General features: G+C 36.3%; 1 protein-coding gene across 5 annotated transcripts in view; it reads left to right on the top strand.

The window, feature by feature from the left end:
* LOC127877209 (arrestin domain-containing protein 3-like) overlaps positions 1-18,303 on the top strand; it is an 80,056-nt gene that overhangs the window by 23,860 nt on the left and 37,893 nt on the right. For all 5 annotated transcript variants that reach the window (XM_052422888.1, XM_052422886.1, XM_052422885.1 and 2 more), the window contains one exon: positions 8,426-8,572. In XM_052422888.1, the coding sequence (XP_052278848.1) occupies positions 8,557-8,572 (16 nt within the window). In that variant the 5' untranslated portion in view covers positions 8,426-8,556. The remainder of the gene's footprint in view (positions 1-8,425; positions 8,573-18,303) is intronic.

Below are 18,303 nucleotides of genomic sequence, written 5' to 3'. Positions count from 1 at the left end.
TGGAAAGTTTGGGTGTATTTTGTGTTGTATAAATACATGAACATCACGTCAGGCGTAAATCGCGTGTTCAGTGGGAAAAAAACGCCCAGATTAGACGTTATTTCATCATCTCTATAAATAGTAACAAATGCCAAAATGTATTTGATACTTAAGGAAATATCGAGAATGTGTGTGTATAATAAATATTTACCAGCATTTGCTTTAAAACTGGAATATACGGGATTATCAGGTTATTAGTAGCCATATTAACTCTATAATATGAACAAAATAAAACGTGTTTATATACGCATATTCAAACAATAGTTATAATAAGCTGATAATTAACAAAACAACAAATACGTCGTCACTGTCTTGATTATTGATGTGGCTTCAAACTGCTAATTTTCTCAGCTTAAATATAATATCAACATGCAATTAATTTATAAATCCACCATATGCTGGAGCCTCGACCACTTGTATGTTTGAAAACATAATTACGTGACCTTGATTAAGTAACAAACTTAATTGGCCAGACACATTAACTATGCTTACATGTATATGCTAATACAATCCGCGCACAATCAATTTATTATGATTTTAATTATTATTATAATTGTTCTTTCAAAATTTGTTAACTACATGTAACTAATAATTTTCAAAAGATTTTTTAGTTCATGATGCGCATCGACTCGGCATCATGTCGCGGATTGCGGCATGCCTCGGCGGACAGGTGCGAAGTTTCACGGCGAAATGCGACTTGCCACCGCATACTGACGTGGCTTCAACGACTGACGCGGCATCAACTTGTTTTGCCTTGCCGCCGCAGATCGCGAAATACGTTTGTTCCGCTTTGGCTGTACTGTAGCATGTCAGACTGTGACAATAGTACCAGTAAGTAGCATGTCAGATTGTGACAATGGTACTAGAACAAAGCATGTCCGACTGTGACAATGGTTCCAGTACCTGGGAGTTCAGACTGTGACAATGATACCAGTAAGTAGCAGTTCAGACTGAGTCAATTATACCAGATCATAGCGTGTCAGACTGTTACAATTATACCAGTACGTAGCATGTCAGACTGTGACAATTATACCATTACATAGCATCTGAGACTGGAACAATGGTACCAGTGCGTAGCATCTGAGGCTGTGACAATGGTACCAGTACGTAGCATGTCAGACTGTTACAATTATACCAGTATGTAGCATGTCCGATGGTGACAATTGTACCAGTGCTTAGCATCTGAGACTTTGATTATGGTACCAGTATGTGGCATGTGAGACTGTGACAATGGTACCAGTACAAACCATGTCAGACTGTGACAATTTAAGCAGTACGTAGCTGGTCAAACAGTGACAATGATACCAGTACATTGCATGTCAGACTGTTACAATGGTACCAGTACATAGCATGTGAGACAGTAACAATGGTACCAGTACTTGCCTGGCATGTCAGACTGTTTCAATGGTACCAGTACCTAGCATGTGAGAATGTGATAATGGTACCAGTACGTAGCATGTTAGGCTAAGAAGATGGTACCAGTACATAGCATGTCAGACTGTTACAATGGTACCAGTACCTAGCATGTCAGACAGTTACAATAGAACCAGTATGTACCATGTGAGATTGTGACAATGTTACCAGTATGTAGCATGTGAGGCTGTGACAATGCTACCAGTATTTAGCATGTGAGACAGTGACAATGGTACCGGTATGTAGAATGTGAGACTGTGACAATGGTATCAGTACCTAGCATCTGAGACTGTGACAATGGTGCCAAAACGTAGCATGTCAGACTGTTACAATTATACCAGTATGTAGCATGTGAGTCTGTGACAATGGTACCAGTATTTAGCAAGTGAGGCTGTGACAATGGTACCAGTATGTATTAGGTGAGACTGTGACAATGGTACCAGTGCTGGCATGTCAGACTGTGACAATGGTAACAGTATGTAGCATGTGAGACTATGACAATGGTACCAGTATGTAGCATGTCAGACTGTGACAATGGTACCGGAATGGTTATGTTAGACAGTGACAATGGTACCAGCATGTAGCATGTAAGACTGTAAACAAATTTACCAGTATGCAGCATGTGAGACTGTGACAATGGTACCAGTATGTAGAATGTGAGACTGACAAAGGTACCAGTATGTAGCATGTGAGACTGTGACAATGGTACCAGTACGTAGCATGCCTGACTGTGACAATGGTACCGGTATGTATTATGTTAGACTGTGACAATGGTACCAGTATGTAGCATGTAAGATTGTTACAATTTTACAAGTATGTAGCATATGAGACTGTGACAATGGTACCAATATGTAGAATGTGAGACGTGGACAATGGTATCAGTATGTAGCATGTGAGACTGTCACAATGGTTCCAGTACGTTGCATCTGAGACTGAGACAATGGTACCAGGATGTAGCATGTCAGACTGTTGCAATTATACCAGTATGTAGCATGTGAGACTGTGACAATGCTACCACAACGTAGCTTGTCAGACTGTGACAATTTTACCAGTAGGTAGCATATGAGACTATAACAATGGTATCGGTACGTAGATTGTCAGACTGTGACAATTATAACAGTAAGTGGCATGTCTGACTGTGACAATGGTACCAGTACGTAGCATGTCAGACTGTGACAATGGTACCGGTATGTATTATGTTAGACTGTGACAATGGTATCAGTATGTAGCATGTAAGATTGTGACAATTTTACCAGTATGTAGCATGTGAGACTGTGACAATGGTACCAGTATGTAGAATGTGAGACTGTCACAATGGTACCAGTACGTAGCATCTGAGACTGTGACAATTTTACCAGTACGTAGCATGTCAGACTGTGAAAATGCTACCACAACGCAGCTTGTCAGACTGTGACCAGGGGTTCTGAAATATGCTGTTCGAGTTGTCCGAGTCGTCAATTTACCCTTCCGGGCAAGCAATTTTTGAAAGCTGGCTTGTCCGGGGACAAGTAAAATTTCCGTGGTAAAATTTGTTTCGAGAACGAAACTTCAATATTTTTCGAAAATAAAAAACGAAGTTTATATAAATAGCTGATGATTAATCTGCGGACTAGCACACTTTTAACTGGAGGTATGTTATTTTCCGATAATGATTATTTAATGTGGTAAACCAGTCCACGAGTATATATAGCAACAGCCAATCACGCATAAGAAATCAATTTTAATCAGGGACCTATGTCCCTGTTTTAATGGAGAAACCAGCACACATGTGTTTAGCAACAGCCAATCACGCATAAGAATTTTAAGATAACACTTTTCGTACATTGCAAATGGCCGCATACATGTTGTAACGACCTGCATTCGATTTTTATATAATAAAACCACTTCAACGTCTAGCCATGACGCTAATCAGACCAATGATAAAATCAGTTCGGCGTCGGAAAAGAAGAGAAAAGCCAAGTATGAATATGATAAACACACGACGCCAAGCGGAAACTAAAATTTTTGATTCTTGGCTAATTGATTTTCCTTGGCTTGAAACGTTGCCGATGTGTGTAAATGTAAACTTCGTAAGGAGTTTCCTTTATTAGCGGATAATTATATACTTATAATTAACGAAGATTATTTTATTTAAAGTGAATTGTCTAGTCATGTTGAGATTATTAAATATCCGAGATGGTATCATGTTAGTCGAACTTGTTGACGCTCTCAAATATTAAGCTACTTTTTATATTGGTAATATTTGGAGTTCCAAAGAATTTAGCCCACATAAAAAGTATCTCTGAATTCTTTGCGCGTCTTATAAATAAGACTAGTATCATGTGTGACTTAAACGTGATCTTATTATATGCACATCTTGCTTGTACTTTTTGTTCAATTTTCTAGTTAACTATGTTTATAATTTAAAATAGAAGTTAACAAAAGTGTATGCTTGTATAATTTGCTTAATTAGTAATGACCTTTTCCTTTATCTATCTTTAAAGTACGGACAAGTACTTCTTTGGTACGGACAAGTGAATTTGTGGGTCCAACTTGTCCGTGGACAATTAGACTCTTAAAATATTTCAGAACCCCTGCTGTGACAATTATAACAGTATGTGGCATGTCTGACTGTGACAATGGTACCAGTACGTAGTATGTCAGACTGTGACAATGGTACCGGTATGTATTATGTTAGACTGTCACAATGGTATCAGTATGTAGCATGTAAGATTGTGACAATTTTACCAGTATTAAGCATGTGAGACTGTGACAATGGTACCAGTATGTAGAATGTGAGACTGTCACAATGGTACCAGTACGTAGCATCTGAGACTGTGACAATTATACCAGTATGTAGCATGTGAGACTGTGAAAATGCTACCACAACGCAGCTTGTCAGACTGACAAGTTTACCGGGTGGCATATGAGACTGTGACAATGGTACTACTACGTAGCTTGTCATACTGTGACAATTATAACAGAATGTGGCATGTCTGACTGTGACAATGGTACCAGTACGTAGCATGTCAGACTGGGACAATGGTAAAATGGTATGTATTATGTTAGACTGTGACAATGGTACCAGTATGTAGCATGTCAGACTGTGACAATTATGCCTATATGTAGCATCTGAGAATGTGACAATGGAACTATTACGTAGCTTGTCAGACTGTGACAATTATACCAGTAGGTAGCATAATAGACTGTGACAATTGTACCACTACCTAGCTTGTCAGACTGTAAAAATATGAATTATACCAGTAGGTAGCATGTCAGACTGTCACAATTTTACCAGTATGTAGCATGTCAGACTGTGACAATGGTACCTTGTCAGACGATGACAATTATACCAGTAGGTAGCATGTGAGACTGTGACAATGATACCAGTGCGTAGCATCGGAGACTGTAAAAATTGTACTAGTGCGAAGCATGTGAGACTGAGACAATTATAATAAATAATGATGCTCAAAAGGTAGAAAAAAGATCAAGGATTTTGTACTAGTTTCTGTCTTATCATGTTTTTTTTATCACAATTATATTTGAATAGTTTGTATTTGAATTCAGAGGGTTACAGGCCTGCTTTTAATATCAAAGTTCATTAGTTTTTAAATAAAAATAAGCTGAGAAGATAAACTTGTTTTGACTTTTAATAATTACAATACAAATATTAATTGATATAAGAAAGATGAAAAGATATAATGATAACTTTTTTTCTTTTTATGTATTGGTTTTCTACTTAATAATTCTGTACCGGCCCCCAGTCACTGATTTATGATCATGTTTATGTTTCTAGTATGTCTTGATACCTTTAAATAATAACATTTTTTTTAAATAAACTGATAATACATTAAAGTTTTAGTTATTGATTATAAAACAAGCACAATGCAATACATATCATGTCCCCCATGTAATCCAACTTGAATTCAAATAAATATAAAATTTAGTATTTTCTTCCATCATTAAAAAAAACTACTTTAATAAACACATATTTCAAGTGTTCTTAATAAAAGTCTTCATATTAACACATTTTGAATAGAAAAAACTGATCTGATTTTCAGATACGACCTTTTTGCATAAAAAATAGAATCAAACATTACAAGATTTTAAGCGCAAAACAGTCGTATCTTGATATTTATCAAATATCTCCGATTACAATAATGCCAATAGAGGTATTTTGTGTGAACTTTAAATAAATGTACAATACCTACATTTATGCAAAATATTTTTTTATAACTGATTAAAATTAATAAAATATTTTATTTTTTTATCGTACTGAAAAGTTTACAAAAAGTCAGTTAAGCCCGCGATAAGTGCTCACAAAGTTACATAACTCGTAACCATCCTGTGACCAGTTCACATGCGTAAGTAAACGAGACTACCACACCTGGATACGACATTTGAGTCGAAAATGGTTTGGATCTATAAAAAAAACATGGCCGCCAGGGGGGGGGTCTTTTTCCTTATATTTATATATTAAAAAAGCTTGTGAACATTCTAGAAGTCACATTTTTTACTTAATCATCATAAAATTTTGTCAAAACATTAGTTATGTGGATGTCTCGGACGAGTTTGAGAATTGTGGTGATAAGTGGAAAAACATGGGCACCAGGCAGTGGGGCAGTTTTTTTATATGTAAATAGTGAAAACATGTGAACAGTCTAGAAGACATTATCTTCATGAAATTTGGACATATCTTGGAAGAGTACAAAAATGGTTCAGCTCTGTTAAAAAAAACATGGCCGCCAGAGGGCCATTTGTTGTTCATTCTTCATGAAACTTGGTTAGAACATTTTTTTCATTTATATCTTGGGCTGCAAGGAACATGTCATTTCTTTTTATCTCAGGTGAGCGACTTTGGGCCTTTCAGGCCCTCTTGTTTCTTTTTATGATGGAGGTCATTATATTATGATTTTTAATTGTTATAAATATACAAGATTAACAAGAGAACTGCCTAGCCGGTGCAGACCGCTCATCTATTTTTCTTTTTAAAGGTTAAGGGACATATCTCAATTCTTCAATCAGAAAGGGGGGAGGGGTGGGTGTGGAGAGGGGAGTATAGTGCGGGGATGTTGCCATTTATTATCCCCACGTTTTTTTAAAAGCGTGGGGATATAATGGTTATCTCCGCCGTCTGTTCGTCCGTCCTTCTGTCCGTCCGTCTGTCCGTCCTGGTCACTATCTCCTCCTACACTATAAGCACTAGAACCTTGAAACTTAACCACATGGTAGCTATGAGCATATTTGCGACCCTGCACTATTTGGAATTTTGATCTGACCCCTGGGTCAAAAGTTATGGGGCTTGGGGTGGGGCCAGGTCAGAGACTTTCACTCATTTTTTTATGTTATTTTACAATAACTTCTTCATTTCTACACCGATTTACTTCAAATTGATACTGAACATCTCTTATGACAATGCGGTCAATCTCAACTATGCATGGCCCCATTACCAACCCTGGGGCGCCCCGCCCACATATACCGCGCACACCCAAAATTGCCTTTTACTATAATTTCTTAATTTCTACAACGATTCACTTCAAATTGATACTGAACCTCTCGTATGACAATACGGTCAATCTCAACTATGCCATGGCCCCATTACCAACCCTGGGGCGCCCCGCCCACATAGACCACACACACCCAAAATTGCCTTTTACTATTATTTCTTCATTTCTACACCGATTCACTTCAAATTGATACTGAACTTCTCTTATGACAATACAGTCAATCTCAACTATGCATGGCCCCATTACCAACCCTGGGGTTCCCCGCCCACATAGGCCACACCCACCCAAAATTGCCTTTTACTATAATTTCTTCATTTCTACACCGATTCACTTCTAATTGATACTGAACTTCTCTTATGACAATACGGTCAATCTCAACTATGCATGGCCCCATTACCAACTCTGGGGCGCCCCACCCACATACGCCACACCCACCCAAAATTGCCTTTTACTATAACTTCTTCATTTCTACACCGATTCACTTCTAATTGATACTGAACTTCTCTTATGACAATACGGTCAATCTCAACTATGCATGGCCCCATTACCAACCCTGGGGCGCCCCGCCCACATACGCCACACCCACCCAAGATTGCCTTTTACTATAACTTCTTCATTTCTCAATTTTCTAACTATAAAATGAGCCATTATTCTGTCAAAATGCCAGTCAGATTTACATAGCTTTGCCTGCACAGTCCCCTTATGATAGTTAGTAAGTGTTGCACGTATGAAAGCAATAGCTGTGATGCTTTAGGAATAAAGTGGACCTAAACACAAGACTTAACCAAATTTTCAATTTCTAAGTATAAAAGGCACATTATTCTGTCAAAATGCCATCCAGAGTTATCTTACCTTGCCTTCCCAGTCCCTGTATGATAGTAACTAAGTGTTCCATGTTTGAATGGAATAGCTTTGATACTTTATGAGAAAAGTAGCCCTAAACACAAAACATAACCGGACACCGACGCAGACGCTCAGGTGATGACAATAGCTCTTTGTTTTGTTTTTTCAAAAAATAGATGAGCTAAAAAGTCATAAACACAGATTAACACTTTATATGATTGTATAGTATTCTTTGGTAGATTGTTAGTAAGCAACAAACCAGTACCTCTATTTTAACAAACAGGGTTTAGGTTTTGATAACCAGCAGAATTGTTATATTTTATTCGAAAACATTTAACTACTGTTTATGAACAGAATATTCAAAGTTGTGGAGTATCATAATAAATTTAATGCTTTCCCACTCAGAAGCAAAGGGAAAATGGCTATGTACAAACAGCATAAAACCAGAACAGCCTGCCAGTAACTCGCAATCTGTTCAGGTTTATGCTGTTTGCTACTTATCAGTATCTTAGGATGGAAATGAAGCCTTTTAAACTTGAATATATTAAGAAAAGACTTAAATTTAATGTGATTTTCTAAAGGACTTAATATGCATCAAAGTGCGTTTCTGAGTGGTAAATGGTTAAAATTATTATTACAACCAGGTGTGAGTCTGCGTTTTGAGGGAAAGGCCAATGTTCACTGGACAGAGGAGCACACAACGGGGTCTGGAGAGAGTGAGCGTAGAGAAACCGACCATTACTATGCCCATGAAGACTATTTCAACTTCGACCTCATGCTGTTTGGTTCAGGTAAATTGTCATTGAGCTCTGTTCTGAGATAACCAGGTTAATGCATGTGCCCAAAGTATCATCACAGATAAGCCTGTGCAGTCCACCGAGGCTAATCAGGGACGAGACTTTTTACCAACAATGGATTTTTGAAATTCCATTTCAGTGGAAAGTTTCATTCCTAATAAAACTGGTCTTAATGCAGGTGCGTAAAGTGTCAGCCCCGATTAGCCTGTGAAGTCTCACAGAATGAGGCACAATTAAAAACTTTCAATTACATTCATGTACAGCTTGCAATCTTCACCAACATTAATGAAAATGTTTGTTCCAATCTGTACATAATGCCTCTCTATGGAGTTTAGCTTGAGGCATGTAAGGAAATTAATATGTGTATGTTGAGGCTTGAAACATTAAAGTGAGCCTAATGCAGGTGGGTAAAATGTTAGTCCAGATTGGTCTGTGAGTTTGCACAGTCTAATCAGGGGTGACACTGTCAGCTTTTATGGATTTCTTTTGTTTAAATGAAGTCTTCTGAATTAAAATCCAGTTTGAAAGAGTGTTTTATAGGGATATTGTTTCTAAATTGTGTTTGTTCATAGCTTACATGCAGACCTAGCCTGGGATAGCATTTGAGATCAGTTTGATCAGGGTAAAGTTCGTAACATTATTTTTATGCCCCCGGATCGGGGGAATATTGTTTTTGGCCTGTCTGTCATTCTTTCTGTCTGTCATTCTGTCCCAAAACTTTAACCTTGGTTAAAGTCAAGGTTAAAGTTTTGCAATAACTTTTGCAATATTGAAGATAGCAACTTGATATTTGGCATGCATGTGTATCTAATGGAGCTTCACATTTTGAGTGGTGAAAGGTCAAGGTCATCCTTCAAGGTCAAAGGTCAAATATATGGCTTCAAAGCGGCGTCAAAACTTTAACCTTGGTCATAACTTTTGCAATATTGCATCTTTTAAGGTAACAGGTCAAATTTATGGCTTCAAAGCGGCGCAATAGGGGGCATTGCGTTTCTGACAAACACATCTCTTGTTCTTTTGATGTGCCTGGTAGGGTGGCATATAGCATTAGAACTGTCCGTCAGTCTGTCTGTCAGTCTGTGCGTCCGTCCGAAACCTTTAACATTAGCCATAACTTTTGCAAAATTGAAGATAGCAACTTGATATTTGGCATGCATGCACATTTTGAGTGGTGAAAGTTAAAGGTCATCCTTCAAGGTCAAAGGTCAAATATATGGCTTCAAAGCGGCGCAATAGGGGGCATTGTGTTTCTGACAAACACATCTCTTGTTTTATTTTGGTCAAATAACTTGAGTTTGAAATCAGGTATTGCGCTGAAATTGTGTGTGCAGTTATTTAAATGAAATAGGTAATTAAACATCAAACACCTCTGGTTTCTTTTTGTTACCATGTTTTTTGTTGTTACGTCTAAAATGTCATTTATGGTGGCTTATATTTTGGAATAATTCCTGCAAGGCATACAAATGGTTTTCCAAATTATGTGCACATCTTATTTAATTATGTATCTAAGTGGTAAAGGGTTAAGAGGGATATAAACCTTGGATAACTCTTTAAAATAATAACTGGAAGAGCCTAATTTGTTGAAATTGTTACTGTCATTCTAAGAAATGTTTACGTAAAATGTACATGTGATTGCAAAATTGTGCTCCAAACAAATGTATTTGCATTATCTAGCACAATAAAGCCACATTATTACACAACATTCTATTATAACTCAATTATGCTAAGGTTTTGTTAATATGCTCTTAAATTGGGCTTTTTAGCTGTTGCGGTTATTCTGCTTATCAAAAAGCAAGACCTTACATTAAAATTTCATTCCATGTGTATGAATGATGATGACAAGATCAGTATATTATATATTGTTGTACCTAAAAGATACATGTGAATGTGCTTTGAAGCAATATTGTTCAGTTTACATTTTCAGTACTTGTAGAAAACATTTAAATATATAGATATGTTTGTATAAAAATAATTGATGGGTAAGCATTGATTATGTTCTAACAACCAAAAGTTTGTAAGTGACATGTGTGTCACCAAACCACTTGGGCTATAACTACATGTATCATGGTTTAATTCTGAAGCATCGGAACTCTTCCCAATCAATCAATGCTTACTGATCAAAATGATTTCTTTTTATCCCAAACCAAAGAAGGAGGGATATAGAATGGTGTTGTCTGTCCATCAGTTGCTTTAGCAGTCTGTCCAACCATCCGTCTGTCACAAACTTTTCAGGGCTATTTCTCAGAAACTGTATAAGATATCAACATTAAACTTCATGGGTGTAAACATATCAATGAGGATAAGTGCCGTGCTCAAAAACCATAACCCAACACTTTCTTATATAAGAGTTTTGGCCATTTGTTTTATTTTGCATAATGTAACTTGTGAGAGTTATATCTCAGATACAATACAATGCAAACATGGAACTTCATGGGTATATAGATATCAATTAGAAGAATGGCATCGCACAAGAATCTAACCCTACACTTTCTTAAACAAGACTTATTTCCCTTTATTGTTTTGGTATTAAGTAATTTTGTACGGCTGTATCTCAGATATGATACACGATTTCAACATGGAACTTCATGGATGTATTACTTTCAATAAGTGTTAGTGCCATGCTTAAGAACGATTACCTTTCACTTTCTTATATAAAGATGTAAACATGAAACTTCAAGGGGAAGAAGTGCCGTGCTCAAGAACAATAACCCAACAGTTTCTCAAATAAGATTTATTGCCCTTTTTAGCTCACCTGAGCTGTGCTCATGGTGAGCTTTTGTGATCGCCTTTTGTCCGTCGTGCGGCGTCAACATTTGCCTTGTGAACACTCCAGAGGCCACATTTATTGTCCGGTCTTCATGAAACTTGGTCAGAATATTTGTCCAATTGATACCTCGACTGAGTTCAAAACTGGGTCATGCTGGGTCAAAAACTAGGTCACTAGGTTAAAAAAAGAAAAACCTTGTGAACACTGTAGAAGTCACATTTGATGCCCAATCTTCATGTAACTTTGTCAAAATGTTTTCTAAATGATATGTTGGTTGAGTTCAAAAATGGTACCAGTCCGTTGAAAAACATGGCTGCCAGGGGGCGGGGCAGTATTCGTTATATGGCTATAGAGAAACCTTGTGAACACTCTAGAAGTCACAAATTTTATCCAATCATCATGAAACTTGGTCAAATCATTGGTTACATTGATATCTCAGACGAGTTCGAAAATGGTCCAGATCGGTGAAAAAACATGGCCGCCAGGGGGCGGGGCACTTTTCTCTATATGTATATAGTGAAAACATGTGAACACTCTAGAAGTCACATTTTAGGTCCAATCTTCATGCAATTTGGTCAGAACATGTGTTTTCTGGATATGACGGTTGAGTTCGAAAATGATCCAGATCGGTGGAAAAACATGGCCGCCAGAGGGTGGGGCAGTTTTCTCTATATGTATATAGTGAAAGCATTTGAACAGTCTAGTTGTGATAAGCCATAATATTAAAGAAAGATAACCTGTACATACTTTCTAATAGTTAACTTATAGTTAACTCCCTTGTATAAACCTGGGACTTCTTTCATAAAATGTGGTGTACATAAAGACAGTAGTTTGCATGCAATTTAATAAACCTATGTCATAAAATAACTGTACATGTACTAATGCACTCTTTGATCTTTACTGATAAGCCAAGTTAACCTACTGTGTTTTGGTGTATTAAGCAGACTACTGTGCTATGAAACTGTTTCCATGGCAACCTTGTTATTTGGCATTTTCTAAATTAGAAAGACTCTTTTGATTGAAATAACTTTTGTAAATCCTTCTTATTTTTAGCACACCTGAGCACAAGGTGCTCATGTTGAGCTTTTGGGATCGCCTTTTGTCCGTCGTCCGTCGTGCATCCGTCATGCGTCCGTCGTCAACATTTTGCGTTGTGAACACTCGAGAGGCCACATTTCTTGTCCGATCTTCATGAAACTTTGTCAGAACATTTGTCCCAATGAAACCTCATCTGAGTTTGAAACTGGGTCATGCTGGGTCAAAAACTAGGTCACTAGGTCAAAAAAAAAGAAAAACCTTGTAAACACTGTAGAAGTCACATTTGATGCCCAATCTTCATGTTACTTTGTCAAAATGTTTGTCTTAATGATATGTCGGTTGAGTTCAAAATTTGTTCTGGTCTGTTGAAAAACATGGCCGCCAGGGGGGCGGGGCAGTATTCCTTATATGGCTATAGAGAAACCTTGTGAACACTCTAGAAGTCACACTTTTTGCCCAATCATCATGAAACTTGGTCAAACATTGGTTTCATTGATATCTCATATGATTTTGAAAGTGGTCCAGAGCGGTGAAAAAACAGGGCCGCCAGGGGGTGGGGCAGTTAATAACATATGAACACTCTAGAAGTCACATTTTTGGTCCAATCTTAATGAAATTTGGTCAGAACATTTTTTTCCTGGATACGACGGTTGTGTTCGAAAATGGTTCGGATCGGTTAAAAAAAATGGCCACCGGGGGGGGGGTCTTTTTCCTTGTATATCACTTGTCAAAAAAAGTGAGCAAAATCCGGTTATAACCCAGTTTTAAACTGGGTTTAACCCTGCGGTATTGGCACCGAGCTAAAAGCGAGTCTTTTAAACACACTTTTTGCTTACCGACTTGGTTTTGTCTGAGTTGAATCTTGGTTTAACTCGCTTAAAGCCAACATAGTGGTTTTTTTAACCGTCTTAAGTGGGTTTAAAGTGAGTTTTTTTCAGGCATCTGTGTTTAACTCTGCGGTATTTGCACTGTGCTAAAAGCGGGTTTTTCAGACACGCTTTTAGCTTACCGACTTGGTTTTTTAGCTTACCGACTTGGTTTTTTTCTGAGTTAAATCTTGGTTTAACTCGCTTTAAACCAAAATAGTGGGTTTTTTAACCATCTTAAGTGGGTTTAAAGTGAGTATGATTTTCTACAAGTTGGTTTTTTGAGGTTTTTTAAACATGCTTAGACCAACTTCTGTCTGTGGAGTTGGTTTTAAATGGGTAAAAAGTGTGTTTTTTATGTGAGCTATAAGCTGGCTAAACACGGTTTTTAAGTGAGCGAAAAGTGAGCTGAAAGCATGCCTTTGTTAGTTTTTTTCACAGTGAAAACATGCTTTTAACTCGCTTTAAACCTAGTTATTAACAGTATTTTATCTGTGAAAAAAACAAAAGCAATTTGTGGGTTTGGGCAGGGATGTATAATAGATCTATTATACATCCCTGGTTTGGGTAAGTTGATTTTTGTGGGTTTTAACAGTGTTTTAGTGAGTTATTTTTAAGAAAGTAGGTTTTTTGCGAGCCTTTTGTGGGATTTTGCAGTGTGAAAAAAATAATTTTGGACTGATATGTTCTAGAAAAAATGGTTTTTGTGAAGCAATTACAACAGTTCATTATAAGCCCCATGTGGTTAAAAGGGAAAAAAACACAATGTGTACGAAAATTATGTTTATATGACAAAAATAGTACACCGCAAATAAATACAAACAGATTATTTTTACAATACATTATACAATAATAGACATTTATGGAAGATTTTAAAGCAAAAGGTTGACCACAATGGACCACTGCGGGTGGAGTATTTAGACCGCAGCTGCTGCAGAGACCTGGATCTCAGCTGTTGGAGGTACCTGAACCGCAGTGGAATGAGGAACCTGGATTTCAGCTTATGGAGGGACCTTGACGGCATACGGTGTTGGGACCTGCACAGCAGCTACTGGAGAGACCTTGACCGCTAGGGGACCTGGAAAGCAGCCAGTGCAGGGACCTAGACCTGATCTTGGCGGGTGGAGGGACCTGAAAAGCAGCTGGTAGAACCTGGAAAGCGGGCGCTGGAGCGACATGTAGTTCTCGAGCTGGCTGGCAACGCTGCCCGCGACAACAAGAAGTCAAGAATCATCCCACGTCACCTGCAGCTCGCCATCCGCAACGACGAGGAGTTGAACAAACTTCTGTCTGGAGTCACCATCGCCCAAGGTGGTGTTCTGCCAAACATTGTACCATTGATGCTGCTTGTGTCCTTCTCCTCTTGAGCATCTCTTACGCCAGTTGATCTGCAAAGGATTACTACCATATCACTTTCAAAAGGGCAAGGCATTCTTCAAACATGTTGATTGGTTATGTTTTCGTTCCACTTAACTATGAAATATTGCTGTTTTGGTAATCTTGTTGCTTTAATAATAATAAATTTAAGTTATTTGCTTGTTGTTTTTGTTTGTTTATTTTTGAAATTTTAATCCCGTGATCACATGTGACTTAGCACTTTTCATCAATTATTAAAAGAAATTGCGTTTGGTAGAAAATGCAGTTTGAAAATGTACCAAGATGCGTGGTCTCATTTGGCTGTGTGGTCTGGTGGCATTGTAAATGCAATAACCTGTATAGTTTACCTCTCAACAAATCGAGCTTTCTTGGTTAAGGACAGGGCGAGGTTTTCCCACTCTTGTTCCCCTCAAGTTTGCCAGCTTGTGCAGGGTAAAACCAGGTTTAAAAGTCCATACATCAGGCAGGTGATGATGCACATTCTTTCCAAAGGATCTTCCCATCGATGTCAATTTTGCCTTGTGGCAAGAGTTTAACCTTCAAAATTAAAATATATAAGTTCAAATTAAGTATGAGGGAAAGAAATCCGTTCAGTAATAACCAGAAATAGATATAAATAAAATTTTAGATGACAATAACCATGAAACACAACCATAATTATTCACTGTACACAACATTTACACTTTTTCATGTGTATCAAGTTTATCTATTTTTGCTTCAAAATGTGTTGTTTATCCTTTAAATTGCAATCAATAACTTATCCATTTACATTTCCCAGTGACAATACATAAATATGATAATGATCATAATTAATTCAATAAACTAAATTAAAAAAAGGGGTGAAGAAATGACAATACAAACCTGTTAAAACTGTTCTTCAGTATTCCAAAAAACAACAACAGGCAGTTCAACCTCCTTTCCAACCAACTTATTATTGATTTCCACATTGCAGTAAAAAACACATTGTTTTCATCACACAATACTTCATGCTGACAGAATTTCAAGACATTTTACACTACCATTATAAGTCTTTCACTTCTTTATATTAATGTTGCTGAATTAAATTTAGCTCAATATTCAATTGCTGACACCAGCTTGTTTTCGGTCCATGGAAACACCGAATTCCACTTTTCACCGAATTACAACCGAATTACACTTTTCACCGAATTACAACCGAACTACACATTAAAATGATCATTGGTATCGATTAGATACGGGTTCTTCACATGACGCCGGGCTGTTACCGAATTCCACTTCCACTAATCACAGACCGACTGGCCGAGTTTCTATCAATTGTTTTGCGTTGTTTACAGTTTGCAGATTTTTCGACCTCCTTTATTAGTTTCACGCGTCTTTAATCCGCTATTAACAAGTTTTTGACACGATGTCTGATTGAATATAATAGATAATTGGCTATAAAAGAGTTCCGATTTGTTTGATGATTGTCCTTTTGAATAAATGAAAGTGGGATATTTTTAATTGTTTTTACTCATATGCTGATTTTGACTTATTAGAATAAATTGTTATTTTGAGTGTTTATTGAATACAATATCTAATTGGCCAATAAAGAATTTCGATTTGTTTGATGATTGTCCTTCGAATGTTATAAAAGTCAAATTTTCCGTGTTCCATAATTTAATAAATTGTAAAAATTGCTGTACTAACAGTAATGAATCATTTAATGGCAAATACTTATATACGGAGTATACGGTCCAGATTTGCGGACCATAAAGAACGTGTCTGACTTAATATTGATTACGTGTTCCACGTCTTTCAATATTGTATCAATAAATTTATTAAAATATATAATATAATGTATCTGTAATGACATTAATGACAAAATACTTGTTTAAATTTGAACATCGGCGGACTATACGGATCAAGTGTCAAAGCGAGAATATACGATTTTGTCAAAAATGTATGAGTTAATATAAAATGTGTATAAACTTATTATACATATATTTCGATATAAATTAAAATACAAGTTAAGAACAACATGTGTAATGCGAAATAAGCCAGATATAAAATCTGAATTTAAAATGTCAGTACAATAGAATTCGCCAGCGTGTATATCATGCATGTACGATATGAATCTAAATTAAGGTTTACGGATTATTTTAATTTCCTTTCAGCGGCTAATTTCTTTTTGCTGCATTTTATGAAATTCGTCTTCAGTCTTCAGTGTAATTTTTTCATGCCTATTCAGTGTTTTGGTAACATATATTTATCAATATATTACAATAAAACACTTATAAAAATCGTATAATCTCGCTTTAATAAGTAGTTCATGTTCATTCAAGATTATGATACAATATAAGATATACAAATGACAAGGCCATAAACGGCAATATTTCTTGTTTTTCATTGTTAACTAATACATCAATTATCAATTAGTGAAATTATTAACATGAAACAAGATGGGCGTCCTCGAGATGCAAACAAATGCCGATATTGTCTACAATAATAACGATTGTCGCACTCAGTAATTGGTAATTACAGACGTGTTAATCATTTATGGTATATTCTCAACACATGAAATAGATAATGCGTTTCACAACAATCAGTAAGTGTCATAAATTGGGCGTATTCCAGATGCAAACATACGAGTCAATAATGCGAGTGTTATTATACCCGTATTGACATTTTAAAATACGTTTGACTGTTAATTTTGAATAAAATGTATGAAATAGATATAAACAAGGGTTTAATAAAAAGATGCATTGATAAAAAATGCGTTGTTTGCAGAATTTTTAAGATAGAAACACGGTTGTATTTTTGAAAAAAAATTAAGTGATGAAAGAAATTTTAATAAACGTTGTCACCAAGCAGCATATATTAAGACAATTTTGTAAAAATAGATTTTAATCATAAAAGTGCATATTTGCGTGATGCTTACTGATTATAATAAATGTCACAATTCAAATGAGTTAAAAAGCTGAGAATATGAATAATTTGACATTTTCACATTAAACGACTTTTAACATAACGTCGGTAGACCCGAATAAATACACTTCATTTATATCAGGCAAATAACAATTAGTATACTAAAACAGGGGAAGACTACACTGTGTAATAGCAAACTGCTGTGATGATCCATATCTTATCAGCTCAATACACAGACCCCTGGCTACTGTACTGGAAAATTATATATTGCTAAAATAACTGATTTCTCTTATTGCCAAATTGTTGTGTACATTAAATAAAACGGGAATGGAGCCACATCCCCGTTGTGAACTTTTTATTTAGTTCACAGTATAGAGATAATCTAATTAAAGACGGCGCTAATTAAATGTGAAGCTGGATATTAACAAATATGATCCATTTCGCTTAGCTCAACGTTCATTGGAACGCGCACTTAACAAAATTGTAAAACATCACGTGCATTTCTTTTTATAAATTCTTCAGAAATATTATATGTTATACATCGTTTTGTTTTGTTTATTTATTAACTCATCCACAAAGAAAATAATGAAAAATTTCTACATTAAATAAAGAAATATCACGTTTGTTTGTTATGTCTTTGTGCGCTCGACCGCTGTTTGGTATTTAAATGTTTAGTTATATTTTTTCCGTATCTTTAATGTATCTTATTTATATGTGACTACATGCTTATTTTGTGAAGAAATAAAAGCTTCAAATACACTTGGAGACCCTTATAACGCTTACACATATTTCAT

This window comes from Dreissena polymorpha, chromosome 4 (assembly GCF_020536995.1).
Source record: "Dreissena polymorpha isolate Duluth1 chromosome 4, UMN_Dpol_1.0, whole genome shotgun sequence".
NCBI classification, from domain to species: domain Eukaryota; kingdom Metazoa; phylum Mollusca; class Bivalvia; order Myida; family Dreissenidae; genus Dreissena; species Dreissena polymorpha.
Note: the sequence above shows the minus strand (reverse complement) of the source record. Positions and strands in the feature narration are given on the sequence as shown.